The sequence below is a fragment of the Copadichromis virginalis genome, linkage group LG16 (assembly GCF_057382275.1).
Source record: "Copadichromis virginalis isolate Kocher_CV1m ecotype Utaka linkage group LG16, C_Virginalis_male_GT1.1, whole genome shotgun sequence".
NCBI classification, from domain to species: Eukaryota; Metazoa; Chordata; class Actinopteri; order Cichliformes; family Cichlidae; genus Copadichromis; species Copadichromis virginalis.
In genome coordinates, this window is record NC_140633.1 from 2,806,225 (window position 1) to 2,827,993 (window position 21,769).

The 21,769-nt window shown below is 42.4% G+C and overlaps 2 protein-coding genes and 1 long non-coding RNA gene across 3 annotated transcripts in view; all 3 read left to right on the plus strand.

The window, feature by feature from the left end:
• The window catches only part of LOC146690065 (uncharacterized), a 325,810-nt gene that overhangs the window by 1,483 nt on the left and 302,558 nt on the right, over positions 1-21,769 (plus strand). The window lies entirely within an intron of this gene.
• On the plus strand, positions 9,634-10,199 carry LOC146690066 (uncharacterized). Its single transcript, XR_014915726.1, has 2 exons — positions 9,634-10,013; positions 10,110-10,199. It is a non-coding gene; the product is annotated as an uncharacterized LOC146690066 (long non-coding RNA).
• On the plus strand, positions 10,465-14,977 carry LOC146690067 (uncharacterized). Its single transcript, XM_085435162.1, has 9 exons — positions 10,465-10,682; positions 10,791-10,879; positions 10,992-11,094; positions 11,339-11,441; positions 11,521-11,573; positions 11,681-11,759; positions 13,602-14,098; positions 14,298-14,491; positions 14,600-14,977. The coding sequence occupies exons 1-9, from the start codon at positions 10,626-10,628 to the stop codon at positions 14,742-14,744; spliced, it is 1,320 nt and encodes a 439-aa protein (XP_085291288.1). The 5' UTR covers positions 10,465-10,625; the 3' UTR covers positions 14,745-14,977.

A 21,769-nucleotide genomic window follows, 5' to 3' on the forward strand; every position in this document is an offset into this window, starting at 1 on the left:
CTGCATAGGAGACGCATTGCACCATTAAACCTAAATCGACAATTCATGTGCTATTACTTATGTCTGAGTAAAGGAGCAACCAATCACACAACTGGCTCCGCCCTGTCTCTCTTGATTGACAGACAAAGTCATTCTGCTGAAAAGTCGCATTATGAAATAAATAGACCATCGGGAAAAACGGGATTTTGAAATAAAGACTGACTTTGAAAAAAGGTCATTTTGGACTAAAAACGGCTGGAAATAAATAAAATGCCTCAGGAATAATCTCTGTTATTGTGAAAAATAATGACCATGAAATAATATTTCACAATAATAAGTAAATTTATATAGCAGAATGTAATATATTTCACAATAATGAGCATTGTTTTCAAAATGTGTTCCATGATTTCACAATATCATTCTCACATTACATATCTGTGTCTTATTTATTCACATAGTTATTTATTTCATCTTGACCTATTTATTTATTTAATTTTGAACACTTTGGAGTTCCATACCTGAGCACTTTCTCCCAACCATTCGAAGTCCCAGTTGAGTTCAAGCTCCTTGCAATACAAGGCAGAGACAAATCAAGGATTGTATGAAAATTTATTAGAACAAGACACATCCTATAAATCAAGCTCACCTCAAATAAACATAAGTATGTTACTTAAAAAAAAAATACAATAAGATACAATAAAAAATAAAAAACAGTGAAGAAAGAGAAAAAAAAATAGAATAGAATATTTCACAGAAATTAACCAAGATGGACATATCAGCCCAATGGGCTAAGACATTTATGTGCCCTGAGAGGCAGGGCCCCCCAGGATCTTATTGGCAAAGTCCGTGGCAGACGCAGGATCAGTAAACTTACGTACAACTCCATCTGGAAGTGTCACCCTCAGTTCCGCAGGATAGAACAGGCCGAACTTGATCTCAGGACAAGAGTGCAGAAGGCGCTTGACCCCAGTAAACTGAACGTTTTTTAGCCACTGCAGGTGTGAAGTCTGGAAAGATGGAGATCCTTCTGCCCTGGTAAAGTAGAGGAGAGTTTGCCCCTGCAAGACGTAGCAGCTGTTCCTTGACATGGAAGTAGTGGACTCTAATGAGGAGTGGGCGAGGAGGCGCTCCCTCTCTGGGCTTTGGTCCAAGGGACCTGTGAACCCGATCTAATAGAGGTGCTTCATTCAGCTTCAGAAGATCTTGCAGGAGATGGGAAATAAACTCCCTAGGGTTAGAAGTCTCCAAACCCTCGGGGATGCCAATAAGACGAATATTATTGCGCCTTGATCTTCCTTCTAGATCCTCACATTTAGCTTGCAGTTGTCTGACCTCCTCCGTTAGGACACTTACAGCACATTGAAGAGAAGTCAGGTCGTCACTGCAGGTTGTAGCTGAAAGCTCCAAATCTTTAATGGTGGTCCCTTGAGCATTAACTCAGTGTATGGGTAACCGTATCAATCTTGCATTCAAGCTTGTCGCAGATGTCCCGTTTCAGAACCTCCAATGCTCTGGTAAATGTGACTTCGCCGAGCGGTGCGCCCGCACCCTGCTCGTAGCTGCTGCTGCTCTCCGTGATAGCCGCGTCACGTTGAGATTCGCGACCCAGCTCCGGGCTCTGTGAACCACCCGCACCGGCCTGACCCCGTTTTCGACGTTGCTCCCTCTTATCTGCCATTGTGCAGAAAAAGAATAAAGGTTAAATGGTGGGACTTTTAGTGAGAGAACTTGATTGTCCGGACGGAGCCGCTAAGGTTACCACAGCCAACCAGGAAAGAAACTCCTGCGGCCTTTCCCAGAAGTTGTCAAAAGTAGCTTTCCCGACCTCAGAGAGTGAAAAAGTGAAAATAAATAAACAAGCGGGTGCCCAGCGGCAAAAAGGGTTATTTAGAGCCCACAGGGCTGATATAGAAAGTGCGGATGCATTTTAAAACAATATTTTTGTCACTGCGTTGCGGAGCCCCGGGAAACACGTCTTCACACCATAGTGTAGACGCCAAATTTTGTTGTTTTCGTTCAACTTCCGGTGTTTTCATTCAAATTATATTCTTGTCATTTTAATTCTGTTGTTCTCATTCAAGTTCTGTTCTCTTTTTTTCTAATACTGCATTTTCAATCAAATTTTTTGTTTTCATTCAAATTCCGTTCTTGTCATTCTAATTCTGTTGTTCTTGTTCAAATTATGTTCTTTTCATTCTAATTCAGATCTTTTCATTCTAATTCTGTTCTTTTCATTCTAATTCTGTTCTTTTCATTCTAATTCCATTCTTTTCATTCTAATTCTGTTTTTTTTCTTTCAAATTCTGTTGTTTTCCTTCTAATTCTGTTGTTTTCATTCAAATTTTGTTGTTTTCTTTCAACTTCCGGTGTTTTCATTCAAATTCCATTTTTGTCATTCTAATTCTGTTTTTTCATTCAAATGTTGTTCTTTTCATTCTAATTCTGTTCTTTTCATTCTAATTCAGTTCATGTCATTCTAATTCAGTTCTTTTCATTCTGATTCTGTTGTTTTCATTCTATCCATCCATCCGCTTTATCCGAGGCCGGGTCGCGGGGGCAGCAGCCTAACCAGAGAGGCCCAGACCTCCCTCTCCCCAGCCACCTCCTCCAGCTTATCCAAGGCGTTCCCAGGCCAGCCGAGAGATATAATCTCTCCAGCGTGTCCTGGGTCTGCCCCGGGGCCTCCTCCCGGTGGGACATGCCCGGAACACCTCACCCAGGAGGCATCTTTGTCAGATGCCCGAACCACCTCAGCTGGCTCCTTTCGATGTGGAGCTGCAGCGGCTCTACTCTGAGCCCCTCCCAGATGGCCGAACTTCTCACCCTATCTCTAAGGGAGAGGCCAGCCACCCTTCGGAGGAACCTCATTTCTGCTGCTTGTATCCGCGATCTCCTTCTTTCGGTCACTAACCACAGCTCGTGGCCATAGGTGAGGGTAGGGACATAGAGCGACCGGTAAATTGAGAGCTTCGCTTTTACACTCAGCTCCCTCTTCACCACGACGGACCGGTGCAGCGTCTGCATTACTGCAGCTGCAGCCCCAATCCGTCTCTCGATCTCCGGCTCCCTTCTCCCATCACTCGTGAACAAGACCCCGAGATACTTGAACTCCTCCACTTGGGGCAGGAACTCATCCCTGACCCGGAGTGGGCACTCCACCCTTTTCCGGCTGAGAACCATGGCCTCAGATTTGGAGGTGCTGATCCTCATTCCCGCTGCTTCACACTCGGCTGCGAACCGTTCCAGTGCGAGCTGGAGACCCGATGAAGCCAACAGAACCACATCATCTGCAAAAAGCAGAGATGAGATTCTGAGGCCGCCAAAGTGAAAGCCCACTCTGCCACTTGGCTGCGCCTAGAAATCCTGTCCATAAAAATTATGAACAGAACCAGTGACAAAGGGCAGCCCTGGCGGAGCCCATCACCCACCAGGAACAAGTCCGACTTATTGCCGGCAATGCGAACCAAGCTCTTGAAACAGTTGTCCGTTGCAAGAGATTCTGGCAAACCGTCAGGTGTCTCAAGAGGGGAAAGCGGTGCTCTACCTGCACTGTGTATAGTGCTGGCGGAGCACTGCTGACGTCGACTGAGAAAATTGTCAGGCAGTGGAAGGAATACTTCGAGGACCTCGTTAATCCCACTGACATATCTTCCGAGGAGGAGGAAGAGTCTGGGGATGAAAAAGATTTTCGGACACGGTCGAATGCCTTCTCCAAGTCCACAAAACACATGTAGACTGGTTGGGCAAACTCCCATGTACCCTCAAGTATCCTGGAGAGGATAAAGAGCTGGTCCAGTGTTCCGCGACCAGGACGAAAACCGCATTGTTCCTCCTGTATCCGAGGTTCGACTAGCGGACGAACTCTCCTTTCCAGCACCCTGGCATAGACTTTCCCAGGGAGGCTGAGGAGTGTGATCCCCCTGTAGTTGGAACACACCCTCCGGTCCCCCTTCTTAAAGATGGGGACCACCACCCCGGTCTGCCAGTCCACAGGTACTGCCCCTGATCTCCACGCAACATTGCAGAGGCGTGTCAACCAGGACAGCCCTACAACGTCCAGAGCCTTCAGGAACTCGGGGCGGACCTCATCAACACCAGGGGCTCTGCCACCAAGGAGTTGTTTAACTGCCTCAGTGACCTCGCCCCCGGAAATTGGCGGGTCATTCCCCTCATCCCCAGACTCTGCTTCCTCCTCGGAAGACGTGTCAGTGGGATTAAGGAGGTCCTCAAAGTATTCCTTCCACTGCCTGACAATTTTCTCAGTCGACGTCAGCAGTGCTCCGCCAGCACTATACACAGTGCAGGTAGAGCACCGCTTTCCCCTCCTGAGACGCCTGACGGTTTGCCAGAATCTCTTCGAGGCAGTCCGAAAGTCTTTTTCCATGGCCTCTCCGAACTCCTCCCACACCCGAGTTTTTGCTTCAGCCACTGCCCGAGCCGCATTCCGCTTGGCCTGTCGATACCTGTCGGCTGCCTCCGGAGTCCCACAGGCTAACCAAGCCCGATAGGACTCCTTCTTCAGCCTGGTGTCTCCCTTCACCTCTGGTGTCCACCATTTGGTTCGGGGATTACCACCACGGCAGGCACCAACCACCTTGCGACCGCAGCTCAATGCAGCAGCTTCGGCAATGGAGACGCTGAACATGGTCCATTCGGACTCAATGTCCCCAGTCTCCCTCGGAATGCTGTTGAAGCTCTGCCGGAGGTGTGCGTTGAAGATCTCGCGGACTGGGGCCTCTGCTAGACGTTCCCAGCACACCCTCACATTCAAATTCCGTTCTATAAATATTAATAAAGATTTCTATCAGAGCAAAATATCTGTCTCTCCTAAGTATTTGCTCCTAACCACGTCCTAACCTAGCAGTCATATTTAGCCTTTAATTAATCCTGCATTTTTTTTTGTCAAAGACATTTGTCACCATGAAATTACCCGATAGCTTAAAACGGCAACATATGAACAGATTCACGGAGTAATCAGAAAAGTTTAGCATGAATCTAGACATTAGATTTAAGCTTGAAGTTTTAACCTTATCAAATATCACTTGGTAGAAGCTCCTTACCGTTTGAAGAAATCTCTTCTCAATCTGCTGTCCTCTTTTTCTTGCATCTTTTTTTTTCCCATCTGAGACTGACGTTATTCCATGTTAATTATTTTTTCTCCATGAAAAACACAGCAGCTCATCTGATCCCAGGCCGCCAGGCCCACGAGCTCCGGATCTCAGCAGAAAAGTGCCAATAAAAGTTTCAGACTGATCCAGGTATCAGTCTGACACAGGTATGTGACGTCACTGTTGGAACACTGTTACGCCTCTGCGTAACCATGGTTACAGGGGAAGCTTTGGAGCTCTGCTGCTCAGCAGCAAAAGATTTCAGGTTAAACTCTAAAACCAAATAAAATCAATATACTGTATATGTGTACGGTGTACCGTGTAAGCGTTCATTTTCTGTAAGAGGCTGTAAAACGGACAGTTAAAATGTGACCAATGGCAGCCATACTGAGGTGAGTTGTTGAGGATATGTCGAACTGTCGAGCTGTCGATAAGCACGGCTGTTTTTGTGCTGTTATTTACTGTTAGCCTGTTTTGGCTTGCGTTACTGAAGCTCTTTTCAACTGGATGTCACATTGTTGAACTCTGATGATTAATGAATAAACTCTCGATGTGACGATGGTAGAATGTAATTGTAACCCTGTGTTCATTTAGTCGTTTGATACCGTTTAATATCCAGTCCATCTGTTTGGTGTTTTGTTTTTAACATGCCCTGGAATAATTTAAAGTTTTACAATGCCGGTGATTTACGACTCTTTCGCGACAGTCAGCTGGGGAGTAAACTCTCAGAGGTAGCTCATGTGAGCCAGCAGTGACATCTGTACATGCAGTAGCCTTAAAATACTGATTATTTATTCTCCTGCTAGGTAAGAATTGGTGTTTTATACGTATATTGTTTCTTTATATATGTTATCGTTTGGTTATGTTATGATGTGCTAATCGTGAATAAGCTAGTAAGCTTGAAAATTAGCAGCCATGTTAAGCGGACTTTGGTGATCAAGTTCGTGTGTCACTGTTTGGAATATAAACCCATATGGCTTGCACTACTTTCAAGATGTAAGCTAAAGGGATGTGTTTTTAAAAAGGTGCAAGAAGGACCTAACTCAGTGAGTGATGTGTGTTCAGTGAACAGTAAGTTGTCATTTATGTTGTGCATTTGAACTAACTATATATAAAGCATATAAACAATCACAGCAATATGATGCAACAAACACAGCAGTGCTACTGATCCAAAATACTCAAAGCTTCATAGAACTGAAACAAACATTTTTTTTTAGCTCCATTCTGCTGCTGATACATACTTTAGGTTTCTGAACATTAAACTTGTTGCTGCCTTTCATAGTGTGTAACTTGAAGGCCCTGAGTACTTTCTCCCACACTGGAAACACTGGGATGATAACATTATTTGAACATTACCTAATAAGACTGATTCAGCACAGACAGTTATGTTAAACTTTCCTAGCAGTCCTTCACAAACAGGGAACAGTCTGTCTGTTCTCTCCATCTGTCAGCTGCTGCTGGCTCTTCCTCCTCCTCTTCCTCACACACTGCTGAGTTTGTCCTGGTGGATCATCAGGGGTGCAAAGCCTCACAGATGATGTGCAGCAGTGGGTCCCTCAGTCTGTCCTCACTCTGGACACTTGCAGTCGTCACACATGGAAATCAAATGTGTGATAAGCTGCAGGATTCAAACAAAAGTGTAACTTATAAACACATATTCATACTTTTATTCCACAATCAGAGAGAAAGAAACAGAGAGAGAGTGCAGGACAGACAGACAGGTGACAGTCTCAGGTGTACACACTGCTACACAACAGCACCAGAGAAGCAGGATTTAGTGTTTGTGTTATTACGAGTGCTAAACAAGAAGAGTTCCCAGATGGTACAGTGGACACATGTGTGACTCCTGTGATTGACGCATCTTTCTTTCAGCTTAACGAGTGAACCGTCAGCTCGTTCAAACACACGTTAAAGTCCGTTTGGCTCGACACCACCGAGGCAGCAATATAACATAGCTAACATTAACAGTGCAGTGGATCCTGCTTGTGCCGTGATGTTCAGGACTGCAAACCGAGCAGCATCACTGACTTTCAGCTTGTTGTGTTTGTGGATATATGACTGACTTTAATTATCCACAAAATCATCACATTCTCTGTAAGATTAAGGTCGACTATTGAACGGCGTATATTTTAAAGGCTTTAAAACCAAGTTAGTACAAACATCCCTAATGTCACATATCTTTGCCGACATGTGGCCAACAGCAATGTTTCAATGCTCTTCATTATTAAACATTGGCACATAAATAAGTGACATCATATACAGTAAACTTACTTTTGAAAGTTTACTCTTCGGCCGCTCCGCTTCTGCCCTCTGCCGTATTTTTCGGGAAAATTATCCACACCCACCACCGCGCTATGAATTGTGGGATATATGGGACCATGAAGTGTACACCGGACCACACTTCAAATTTGGGGAAATCGATGGCACATTTGGAGTACACTTCGGATTGGGACAGCCGTCGTGTCGCTGTGAAGTAATAGGTCTCAAAATGTGTACTCAGGAGCGTGCGGTCGCTGGATTGGGACACAGCCAAGGTCTGTAGCTGTGTCAGAGCAAGCTTGTGTGAGCCAACGGTGATATCTGTACACGCAGTACCTTTAAAATACTCATGTGTCATTCTCCTGCTAGCAGTGGAGGAGACTTTTCTGCTGAGGAAGAGGCCCTGCTGTCCTGCCGTCTTACTGGTGCCATTGAGGGATCAGCGGCTGCTGTATATTCTTCTCGACCTCGAGTATTTGGACTGAAGGACTCACAGACACGTTTCATATTTAGCTCTATACAATTTAAAAATTAAAAAAAAAATTCCTGGCCACCCATTTTCTTATTCACGAAGGCTGTATGGAGACATTTTGGTTATTGCCACAGACGCTTTCTCTTACTACGGATGGAGGATGTTGCGGTTTTACAACCCATGGACTGAGAAAGGACTCAATAAGTAATCTGTTCACATATTCCAAGGTTAAACACAAGTGAGTCTCAATTAAGTGAAATGTTGGAACTGATGCCAACATTTTCTTCTTTCTCCCTGTTTAAATCCCATTCATATAAGGGACCCTAATTTTATCCTGCTACAAACATATTCAGCCAGTGTTATTTAAGTTTCCTGTAAACTACACATGTGAAGCAGATGTGAGAGAGGCTGTGATGAAGTCCTGGAGTTTTTAAGGATGTACGTGCTCCAGTCCAGAAATTTGTATGATATGTTGGCCACAGGTGGTAAAGTGCTGTCACACCCTGAATAAACTGTCCTCTGTTCTTCTTCTAAGCTGACATATTTGTTACATAATCATGTGGTTTATCAGAGGGGAAGTGGGGATTTCAGAATACTGGAGCCCAAGGTTAGGTGCAATAATATTCAACCATAATATTAGCTTTTAACTAAGTCTTGTCAGTTAGCTGGTGTTGTGTCAAAAGGACGATCTGATATCCTCGTGTCAGCATTGTTCCCACATCATCATAATTAATGTTGTTCCAGTTTCAACATTGCAGGTGACCAATCACCTTCTTGTGACGTCATTCCTTTGCGACTTCGAAATACCCGCCTTCGAGTATTTCGAAATACAAGTGAAGAAGCGAGAAACCGCCGCCTGTCCGCCGAATTTGAAGTCAATTCGCCTGTCCGCCGAATTTGAAGTCAATTTAGAATACTTTTCTTTAATAAACGGTAAGCATTATACATATGTTCCTCACTTGGCTTGCTGTTTGTTTGCTAGTGATAGACTACTTGACGACAGCATTAGCTAACCAGTGTTACGGTAAGCATTATACATATGTTCCTCACTTGGCTTGTTGTTTGTTTGCTAGCGATAGGCTACTTGACGACAGCATTAGCTAACCAGTGTTCTCTAGACCAGCGTTCCCCAACTTTTTGGGTGTTTCGTGGCCCGGGGGTTGGGTCAGGCAAAATTGCACTAGCTTCCCTGATCATTTTACAAACATAAGTGAAGAGAATCTGGACTAAAAGGCCTAGACTTATGGTTGTGTGCTGAATCTATGAATCAAACTATCACCTGGAAACATAATTAACTGGTCCATAGCTGTGAAACTTGACATGAGTTCTTGATTCTATGGAGATTAACAGTAATCCAGATATTTACAAATTTGTCCAGGGACATCGCGTAAATGTTGTCCCTGGGACATCGCGTAAATGTTGTCCCTGGGACAAAGTGTAAATGTTGTCCCAGGGACATCGTGTAGATGTTGTCCCAGGGACATCGTGTAGATGTTGTCCCTGGGACATCGTGTGATAGCTTGTTAATAATGGAATGAAAATTATTGATTGTTATTAACTTGTGAAAAAGAAGTGTAACAAATCCACATGTTATGTTCTTACACCCTTACAGAAACTGTGACTCCTTCACAATGTCAGGTAAATGTCAACTCATGTTGAATAATCAACCAATCAAGCCTTTTATTATCACATGCAATGTTACACGTACAACTGCAATGAAAATTTCACCCCCTTCTGACCATACATATATTGCTTAAACATCCCATTGGGAAGGAAGGTCAGAAAACAATTTAATTCATAGATGAGGGGAGAGGAGGAGAAAAAAGAACTACAACCAGACAAAGCTCCTAGAAGACTGAAATGGATGATGGTTGCAGCATGCAAAAAGAAAATGATATCTGTTGACTACAGCATATGCTTTCTCACAGATTACCTTGTGGGAGTAGCTGGACCAAACTCTATTGGTATTTCAAGTTTGAAATCCCTGTTTGACCAGACAAACATTTCAGATGAGGTACCTCTTGACATAAAAATCCTTTTATGTTGTCATAAAACTAATGTTAAATTCTGCTTTAAATACACTTTATTGTACAATTTACTTAATGAATCGTATTCCTTAGTTCTGTTTTTATTTATATGTATTTATTTATTTGTTTTATAAGGTAATAGATGGCCTAATCTATTTGCAGTGTGAGGTATGTTGAAAAGCTTGTTTGATCATAATGACATAGCATGTTTACGTTTTTTGTAATGTATTTGAAAACATAAGTGTATTTATGTTATTTTTATAGAATTTCCCTCACATTTATCCAATACCAAGCCAAATCACTGGAAAAATTTTGGATGGGTCCACAAGAGCACAAAGTGCATACTTTTTGAAGGTATGACTTGGACTGTGGTAACTATGTTCTTATCACAAAGGGTTTATAAGTTGCCACTATAAACAAACAGCATTTTCCAAAATTGAAGCCTTGTCAGAAGAACCTGAAAAATACCTTTCTGAAACCTTTTCTGTGTAAAGACTTGCTCAAAAGCAATGCACACAGATTAAAACATTTCTGTCTTGGCCAACTGATAAAGAAAACCAAAAATTGAGTGGTGCGTGTTGAGTCTGTGGTCTTGATTTGTTTCGTACACACTATAGAACTTAATTAATGTAAACAAAAAATGACACTTTCTATATGTTTGTGTATCTGCAGAATTAATTACAAGTCTCACCTGACAAGCTTTCGCAGTTTTGCAGTGTCATTCTTGACAGAAAAACATACTTGTCACATTATTTTTATTTCCAGAAAAACATCTTTCAGATGTATGAGAAACTGATTGGAGCCTGTCTGGAAAACGGCAGCCACTGGACCTTGTTTGTAAGTTGCACAGATTTTGCACTCTCTCTAGTGCATGATACTTTTCAGTGTCCCTCATTAGGAAAGCTCACGGCCCAAGCCTACCATATCCATCTTTTTACAAAACAGTTTTGTGACATACCCAAGAGGACCATAGCCTATATGAATTCATTTGGCGAGTCGGAGGTCAGAAAAAGTGCGGTGTTGAAAAACTGGAGGTAATTAATTAACATATTTAACATAACATATTTAATTTAATTGAAATCATTACCGAACGTGGTTATTGATTTCTCTATATGCTTTTTATTTGTAATAACTGCGATCTCTCAGCTCATTTGCTTCAGCAAGAGGCTGCACTGGAGAGTGGACTTTGTCACATGTGAGCCACCCACATCAACAGGATGGGAACTCATGTGGAGTGCATGTCATAATGGTACTGAAAACTATAGCTTTAACCTATATAAGTAATGTTTACATTTTTGTCTATTCAGTTTTTAAAGCCTTAGAGGCAGGATGGTAAAATCTCAATTTTTGTTGTAGATTGAACCATTTCAGCAGTAATGCTTTGGCTTTGGTTGCTCTATTTTTTTTTTCTCGGGGGGTGTAAAAAAAACCCCATTTCTTTGTTAATCTAATTCTTTTTGTTCTTTTTTTTTTTCTTCTTCGTCAATTATTAGTTTCCCCAATCTCTCATTGACGGTAAAACACAAGTGGAGGAGTACAACACTGAAATCACAAAGCTCAGGTCCCGACTTTGCCACTACTTATTTTCCTCAATAGGTAAAGATAAAATTAGCCGCCTTCTTTTTCTCTAACATTGGAAAATGTAACTTGTACTTAAACAAATTATATTTTGCAGAACGAACTAGGAAGTGCAGTCAGTGCTGGTGTGTGATTGCAGCCAAAGACCGGGTACACTATGACATGTCCTTAGCCATATAGATTGTTTATATAATGGACTTTGTTCATTTGTTTTTTGTTTGTTTATTTCTTCTTCTTTTTTTTTTTTTAATTCACAGGTGCAGTGCCAGAAATGTGGTGCATACAAGCACATGCGTTGTTCAAAGTCTGTTTGTGGCATCTGTATCTTCTGTGAGAGTAAGTCACAATATACAGTTGTGGTCAAAAGTTTACATACACTTGTAAAGAATAGAATATAATGGCTCTACCGAGTGTCCCGTTATTTCTAAAACTCTGATTTTTCTCTGATAGAGTGATTGGAACAGATACTTCTTTGTCACAAAAAACATTCATGAAGTTTGGTTCTTTAATGACTTTATTATGGGTTAACAGAAAAAAGTGATCACATCTGCTGGGTCAAAAATATACATACAGCAGTGCTAATATTTGGTTACATGTCCCTTAGCCATTTTCACTTCAATTAGGCGCTTTTGGTAGCCATCCACAAGCTTCTGGTTGAATCTTTGACCACTCCTCTTGACAGAATTGGTGCAGTTCAGTCAAATTTGATGGCTTTCTGACATGGACTTGTTTCTTCAGCATTGTCCACATGTTTTCAATGGGGTTTAAGTCAGGACTTTGGGAAGGCCATTCTAAAACCCTTATTCTAGCCTGATTTAGCCATTCCTTTACCACTTTTGATGTGTGTTTGGGGTCATTGTCCTGTTGGAACACCCAACTGCGCCCAAGACCCAACCTTCGTGCTGATGATTTTAGGTTATGTTGAAGAATGTGAAGGTAATCCTCCTTCTTCATTATCCCATTTACTCTCTGTAAATCACCAGTTCCATTGGCAGCAAAACAGCCCCACAGCATAATACTCCCACCACCATGCTTGATTGTAGGCACGGTGTTCTTGGGGTTGAAGGCCTCACCTTTTCTCCTCCAAACATATTGCTGGGCATTGTGGCCAAAAAGCTCGATTTTTGTTTTGTCTGACCACAGAACTTTCCTCCAGAAGGTCTTATCTTTGTCCATGTGATCAGCAGCAAACTTCAGTTGAGCCTTAAGGTGCCGCTTTTGGAGCAAGGGCTTCCTTCTTGCACAGCAGCCTCTCAGTCCATGGAGATGCAAAACACGTTTGACTGTGGACAATGACACCTGTGTTTCAGCAGCTTCTAATTCTTGGCACATCTGCTTTTTGGTGATTCTTGGTTGACTCTTCACCCTCCTGACCAATTTTCTCTCAGCAGCAGCTTGCGTTTTCTTCCTGATCTTGGCAGTGATGAAACAGTGCCATGCACGTTATACTTACAAACGATTGTTTGCACTGTTGCTCTTGGGACATGCAGCTGCTTTGAAATGGCCCCAAGTGACTTTCCTGACTTGTTCAAGTCAAAAATTCTCTTTTTCAGATCCATGCTGAGCTACTTTGACTTTTCCATTGTAGCGTTTGTGGGCGTTTGTATCCAATGAGCCCTATTTAATTGGCCTAAGAGAAGTCACCAACTGTAGTCACTCATAATCACTCGCAAGAAGTGAAGAGGCCATGCTATGAAGCTCAGTTCACTGACAACTTTCTAAGTCACCAAAATTGCTAATTCATGTTGCTGTATGTATATTTTTGACCCAGCAAATGTGATCACTTTTTTATGTTAACCCATAATAAAGTCATTAAAGAACCAAACTTCATGAATGTTTTTTGTGACAAAGAAGTATCTGTTCCAATCACTCTATCAGAGAAAAATCAGAGTTTTAGAAATAACGGGACACTCGGTAGAGCCATTATATTCTATTCTTTACAAGTGTATGTAAACTTTTGACCACAACTGTAACTAAACAATGTCCAAAAATGTTTAAAGTGAAAATTTTTTTCGTAATTTTGCCTTTGCACACCAGGACTGTGTAATTAAAGTGGACGTTTCAAGATCCAGTTTTTACACAAAACTATTTTAGACATAACTGTGTCGTATTGTGGGGATTTCTCTTCACAATTAAATTGATATAGTGCTGTTTATATCATTCTTCTTTATGTAACAGCACAGTGCAGCACAGCAGAGGGAAAGGAGTTGTGCAGCATAGTAGGTGGCTATACAGGAGGAGCAATAGAAGTAGCCAGTGAAGAATGTCATCAGGGAAAGCATCAGGCAGCGAATGACAAAGGAAAAGTTCCTAAGGGAGAGGACATCTGCAGCAAACCGACAAGTAACAGTGAGATAGGAAGACTGACAGTCAGAGATGAAGGTACACAGACTGAAAGAGATGAAGGTACACAGACTGAAGACAAAGAAAAAGAAGCAGAAGTATACGGCACAAGTCTGAGTACAGATAATGCTGCTGCTGCTGATGTTGACAGGATCGATGCAGATACAGAATTCCAAACTGATTCAGAAGGAACTAGTACAGTTTACAGAGTGCATGGTCGCTTATCTGTACCAAGCTCAAAAAAGAAAACCTACACAATAACAGAAGACGAGATCAAGCGCAGAATCAACGCAGAGAACATGTCAGTTCATGTTTTCAGAGGTTTGATTGGGGTAGGTATACATTTCGTGATTTTGATGTCACCTGAAATAAATCCGGGTTACTCGTATCAATGAAGTGACAATGTGGCTGGAAATTGTGCATTTGCTGCAACATATACACAATTACACCATGTAAACAAAAGCATTTAACTTTGTGCGTGTGTGTGTGTCTCTCTCTGCTCTTTTGGTGTTTGCACTTTTTCTTTTTTAGGTCCGTAAAGCCAAACTGCCCGCAATGATTCTTGACAGGCCTAAGAAGGCCAAAACTAAAGTAACAGTGTTTAGTGTTCTGAGTGAAGAGGAGGCTGGGGAGCTAGCCCTCGGGTTTGCCGGAAGATTGGCCTGTGATGTCACAACAGACATGGTCTGTAAAGGCATCGACCATTCAAGTGCTGATATGACAAAGTAAGTTAGTAAAACAATATGAAAGTTGTATCTTTTTTGGTATTATTTGTCATTTCCCCGTATTTGGGTTATTGGTGTAACATTGTTAATCTTACTTTCTAATAACAGACAGACTCTTCTCAAAATCCAACACAACCTTAAACATGAGCTGACTGATTCCTCAACCTTCAGTTTGCTGACACACACCTTTGGCCCCGCTGCACTGGATTCTGTCATTTCATTCCTGTGTGAAAAACTTGATCTTGTCTCTTAAATAATGAAACCTTTTGTGACTTTTGTTTGTTCTGTAAATCAGAATCTTGAAAATTGTTCATTGTTGTTCTAAGTTTGTGTTAACTATTTGGCAAAAATGATTGGTTCCTAATCCAAACAGGATAATGACTGTTCTAACACATATCTTAAAAATTCTACAAAGAAAGAAAATTATCACATATGTTTCAATATGAATGTATTTGTGTCACACTTGGTTTGTAGTAGCTTTCCTGTTTTATTTTGAGTTTTGGTATGTTTACACTGTTGTCATTTTTATTTCCCGTGTGTTCGTCTTCCCTTATTAGTTTTACTGTATTTAATTAGTCTGATTTAATAACTTATAATTATTTACTTTCCAGTGTGTATATAAGCTCCTTGTTTGGATTATTGTTTGTTTGAGTTCTGCCTGTCTTTTCTATTAAAGATTTGGACTTTTGGACTATTATAGTCCATAACTCCATGGACTCATAACTCCAACAGTTTTATCGCCGATCTCCGACTCATCCCAGAGATCTCCAGAACACCGGAGGCTGCCCACTCTCCCTGGCCAGGCGGAAGTGCACGCAGACGGCGCCGGGATCGTAAACAAAGGCGAGGTAGGCGCGGAGGGCTACGGGCTACGGGCTACGGGCTAAGCTAAAGCTAACACCACACCGGCTGCCTTTACCCAGAATTTTCCTCGCCAATGTCCGTTCTCTGGCAAACAAAATGGATGAGATACGGCTCTCCATCACTAACAACAGACGGATTATGGACTCAAATGTCATGTTTTTTCACCGAAACATGGTTGAACAACAGCTGCCCGGACAATGCTATCGAGTTAGCAGGACGCCACACACACCGAGCCGACAGGCTAGCAGATGACTCCGGCAAGACCAGAGGTGGAGGTTTGTGCATTTATATTCACAATGGTTGGTGCATGAACTCCACTACTACTGAGAGTCACTGCTCACCTAATGCGGAGTTTTTAATGGTCAAATGCAGACCTTATTACCTCCCCAGAGAACTCACTTCTATCATACTCACTGCCGTGTATATCCCCCCCAACGCTAATGCTAGGTTGGCCATGAAAGAACTTTCTGCAGCCATTAACAAACACCATGAAAGAACTTTCTGCAGCCATTAACAAACACCAGAATAAACACCCCGAGGCTGCTTTTATTGTTGCTGGCGACTTCAACCACACCAACTTAAAGACAGTCCTCCCCAGATTCCACCAACATGTCTCCTGCCACACCAGAGGAGACAAGACTTTAGACCATGTGTATTCCAACCTGGCTGGAGCCTACAAAGCCACACCCCTCCCCCACATTGGACAATCAGACCATCTCTCCCTGTTCCTCACACCTCGGTATTCACCACTCATCCAACGTGTGAAACCTGCTGTGAGGACAATTAAAGTGTGGCCAGAGGGGACAGACGCAGTGCTCCAGGACAGATTTAAAAACACAGACTGGAATATGTTCACCCACACAGACCTGGACCAGTACGCCTCATCTGTATTGGATTACATCTCCGAAACCACAGACAGTGTCACCACCCAGAAACGGATCACCATGTACCCCAACCAGAAGCCTTGGATGAACCGGGATGTTCGTCTCCTCCTGAAGGCCCGCAACACCGCCTTTAGGTCAGGAGATGCACATGCCTACAGTACAGCCAGGGCTAATCTAAAGAAGGGCATCAAAAAAGCCAAACACCATTACAAAAAGAAGGTAGAAGAACACTTCTCCAACTACAACCCCCGACGCATGTGGCAAGGACTCCAGATCATCACAGACTACAGGACCACCAAACCCTCCCCCGCATCCTCTGATGTCTCCTTCCTCAACAAGCTCAACAACTTTTATGCTCGCTTTGAGCGAGGGAACCCCACAACCACAACCAAAGCAGACGTGACGCCAGACCACCAACCTCTGACTCTCTCCCCCACCAATGTAGGAGCGGTGCTGAGCAGGATCAATGTCCACAAGGCTGCAGGTCCTGATGGCATCCCCGAGCGTGTTCTCAGAGCGTGTTCTGGGGAGCTTGCAGGAGTGCTCACAGACATATTCAACCTGTCCTTGGCCCACGCTGTGGTACCGGCCTGCTTCAAATCCACCTCCATCGTCCCGATACCCAAAAACTCCAACCCATCTTGCCTCAATGACTACCGCCCAGTAGCACTCACCCCCATCATCACTAAGTGCTTAGAGCGACTGGTCCTAGCACACTTCAAATCCTGTCTCCCCCCCACCCTGGACCCCCACCAATTCGCATACCGCCAGAACAGGAGCACAGAGGATGCAGTCTCCATCGCACTGCACTCTGTCCTCTCACACCTGGACAACAACAACACCTACGCCAGAATGCTGTTTATAGACTTCAGTTCAGCATTCAATACAATCCACCCCTCACAACTCATCAGGAAACTGACAGACCTGGGCATCAGTTCCCTCATCTGCAAATGGTTACTGGACTTCCTGACCAACCGCCCCCAACATGTCCGGCTGGATAACCACTGCTCATCTACCATCACAATGAACACCGGTGTACCACAAGGCTGTGTGATGAGCCCTTTCCTCTACTCCCTCTTCACCCACGACTGCAGACCTGCTGATGGTTCCAACACCATCATTAAGTTTGCAGATGACACCACGGTGATTGGCCTCATCAGTGACAACGATGAGGCCGCCTACAGGGAGGAGGTGGATCGTCTGGCTGAGTGGTGCGACACAAACAACCTGCTGCTTAACACCGAGAAGACCAAGGAGCTCATCGTGGACTACAGGAGGAATGCTGACCCACATCCACCCATCCACATTAAGGGGATGGCTGTGGAGCGTGTGAGCAGCTTCAAGTTCCTGGGAGTCCACATCTCTGAGGATCTCATCTGGACGACCAACTGCTCCAAGCTGGTCAAGAAGGCTCACCAGCGCCTCTTCTTCTTGAGGACTCTGAGGAAGAACCACCTGTCCTCAGACATCCTGGTGAACTTCTATCATTGCACCATCGAGAGCATCCTGACCAACTGTATAACAGTCTGGTACGGGAACTGCTCTGCCTCGGACTGGAAGGCGTTGCAGAGGGTCGTGAAAACTGCCCAGCGCATCGCCGGAGCACCACTTCCTGCCATAAAAGACATCTACAGGAAGCGGTGTCTGAAAAGGACTGGGAAAATCATCAAAGACCCCAGTCACCCATCACATGGACTCTTCACCCTCCTGCCCTCTGGGAGGCGCTACAGGAGCCTCCGGACTAAGACCACCAGGTACCGGAACAGCTTCTTCCCCACAGCTGTCAGACTCCTGAACTCTGCCTCCTGACATCTGACCCACGTTAAAACATGGACTGAACATACACACACCCACAATGGACAACTGTACCCTCAAACACACAATAATAACATGGACTGAACCACCACTCACAACCACCAGCACTTTATATAGCCTCTGTAGAATTATCCACATATCTCACTTATCTTAACTGCACTACTGTATAGCTCTGTAATAATCATTCTGTACATACGATAATTTTTAACCCTACAACTGTTTACAACTTGCACAGTTCCCATTTCTGTATAGCTGTATATCTCAGATTCTGTAAAGTTATTTATTTCATATTCTGTATAGTTTTTCATATTTATATCCTGTTCATAGCCTGTACATAGCTTGTACTCACTACAGCCTGTACATACTTATAGTTATAGAATATTCACAACATACTTCATACCGTGTACATTATAACATTCCATAATAGACCCACTTCTGTAATATATTTACATATCTATATTATTGCTAATATTTATTGTAATATATCTATATCACTAAAGCACTTCTGGATGGATGCAAACTGCATTTCGTTGCCCTGTACCTGTGCATGTGCAATGACAATAAAGTTGAATTCTATTCTATTCTATTCTATTCTATTCTATTAGTGGACCTCGTAGGTTTTTATTCTGTGCAATTGGTAATTGACTGGGTTTAATTTAGTGGCCTGGAAAACAGGCCGGAGGGGTCTGGTCATTTTAACCCCCTAAGACCCGAAATCTTCCATGGCATGCATTTTTAATTTCTCTTTGATATTTGGGCCGATTGGAACCTGATGAATGTAAAAAGAAAGAATTACCAGATTTTTTTTTTTTTTACCTAATTTTTGTTTCTGAGAAAAATGAGAGCCACATATGAGGACATTAATTTGAAATTTCGATAGAACAGTTGCAGTATAATGTCTTCGTAACTGTAACTCAGGCACTTGTTGATCAAGATTTAGTATTTTGGTCTAAATAACCCAAAATCTGATGTCCACATATGTGGATGCCAGGCTGGAGTAAAGTGTTAGAGCTATTTATACCTATGTAAACTTTTATACACTGGTTTATACCTGTCTTGTTTCAGAAAGGTTTAAAAGGGTAATGTCCACAGTTTATTTGTTTATTTATTTATTTGTTTGAATTCAACATATTTTATTAAAGTAATTGAGCTTGAACACAGAAAAAACTGAATCAAATAATCATAAAATCAAATCACTTGCACTATACTGAAGTCTAATCTACTCTGAGCTAATGCCGGTTTCCAACACTAATGATCGGGTGAAGGAGAGAGATGAGGGTGTGCACGGCCACTGGTGCTCTTATCCCTGTTCTGTGTGATACAATCCAACAGGAAAGCAGTCAAACCCTTGGACATTAGCCAAGTTAACGTTCACAAATATATACACACAGAGGAACTCTGAGCCCCAATGTCAGCATTAGCACAAACATGCCACTTCATACCAAATCTCAGTGTGAGGTCAGGTGTTAGTCTCATTCCATTATTCTGGCTATATTTTCTTACTCATCATTACTATTAAACTTATACTTAAGACTAACTATTAACAAAATCACACCCCAATAACTCATTTATTACACTTTGTATTTAATCATAAAAAGGCTGGATGTTGAAACCTTTTACTTCTATTTTGTATGAGCCGGGGGTTCTCAACAGCTGATACTCTATGTCCAAAAAGTGACAGGTATCGTTTTATGGAGCAAAAAACTTAAGAGCGCATATTTTATAAATAATACCAACAATTACAAATGCAGACCTTTAATAGTAATAAGTAATCCTTTATTTATAATGCATAGCAATATAAAAATAGTAACATATGAAAATATTACAATGGGCACAGATGAATTTGTATCAAAAACAGCAACCAAGCCAAAGTAATGAATAACACACATAAATAACAACTGCTTGAGAGAGCAAACAATTTCTTTTCATCTGTTCCTTGGCAGAAAGTTAAGACAGCTATTCAGCTTTAGGTTTCAATAAACAGAAGTAATGGATGCAGTCCCTTTGAAATGTCACACAAAAGTCTACTTGTGCATATACTTAGCTTTAACTCTTCTCTTTTTTGTTTTGTATTCCAAAAGGTTTTCATTTTCTCCAGAGGATGTCTCTCTTTCAGTGGTTATCGACTGTTCACATTCATTTTGTTAGGGTTGGAATGTCGATGCTGGCCGAACGTTTCTTGCTAGAATGCAATGGCCTAATTTTGCGTGCATTATCTGTCGTCTTTATTTCGTACTGGCATATACTTTTGCCTACTTCTTGTTTTGTTTTTAAGACATTTGTATGCAGTTCATCTATCATTGCAGTAATGCCCTCTGGAATGAATGCCCACTGTTTAACTGTGTCTAAAACAGCATTTAGTTTTCCAACCGCATCTTCTGTGCATTTTTTGTCTGTGCTTTCAACTACAGGAGTGTCATTCAAAGTTGATAGAGGACTTTTCAGAGAGTTTTTCATTTGTTTAAAATGGCTACAAGCCACCTTCAGGCAAGCACATGTGTTATAGTGAGAGAACGTACAACAAGTGCACTGAAGTGTTTCAGCCGATGCAAAAAACCACAGCTTTCCAAACAAACTTGGCATTTTTATCACTTTCAAGTCCTCACAGTGTACAAAGTAATGCCTTTCTTTCACTGCAATTCTTGCCAAGGTAGAAATGTTTGTTTCCATGTTTGGATAGATGTCATTGTCAACCTCTGCTAATTTTGCAAGTAACACTAGATGCTTGCAAAGAAGTCCTCGTAAGCCATATGTACAGTTGCAGTAGGACTCAACAGGGCAGACATCATACACTATGTCTTCTCTTGACTCAGATGGGACTTGATATGCATTAACTCCATGGCTGTTCTTGACTGTAATTTTAAGAGCCCAACCACTTTCCATCAGTCTTCAAGCAGAGTCTGAAACTTGAGACAAGGTGTCAGCAAACCTTTTTTTCATGCGGCCCACATCTTGCAGGGTTTTTATGACTGAGAAGTAGTCGTCGGCCTTCCCTAGGAGCACTTCAATCAGATCATCCAGACGCTTATTCTTGTAGCCAGATAAAAACTGGTATTTCAGGCGGTGGAAAAATCTGAAAAACAGTTATTTGAAATGATTAGTAACTGTAATTGAAGGAATTTAAAGTTTAAATCAAGACTGTATTATTTTTTTAAAAATTGGAATACCTATTGCACAGGTCTTTTATAAAGGAATGCTCTGTGCCGGTTTAGCTGATTTAGGCAAATCCACCTACTCTGTTTTTTGTTGTGATAACATAAAAAACGCTGCTAGAATTTAAAGGATTTGCCTAAAACCTGTTCTGGCAATGACATGACGAACCTACTCAGTTTAGCCTCTTGGATTAATTCATAATATCTTTTTTTCAGCTATGTGCCAATTGTGAGGAGGGAACCTGTGACCACCAGGACTGTCAGGAGGTGGTCAGAGGAGGCAATAGCGGAACTACAGGGCTGTTTCGAGGTGACCGACTGGGAAACACTCTGTGAGCCTCACGCCGAGGACATCAATGGGCTTACTGAGTGTATCACAGGCTACATAACTTTCTGCACCGACTCCATTGTTCCAGCTCAGACTGTTCATTGTTACCCAAATAACAAGCCGTGGGTGACTAAGGACATCAAAGCCCTCCTCAACAACAAGAAGAGGGCTTTCAGAGGGGGCAACAAAGAGGAGGTGAGGAAGGTCCAGGTGTTACTAAAGGACAAGATCAGAG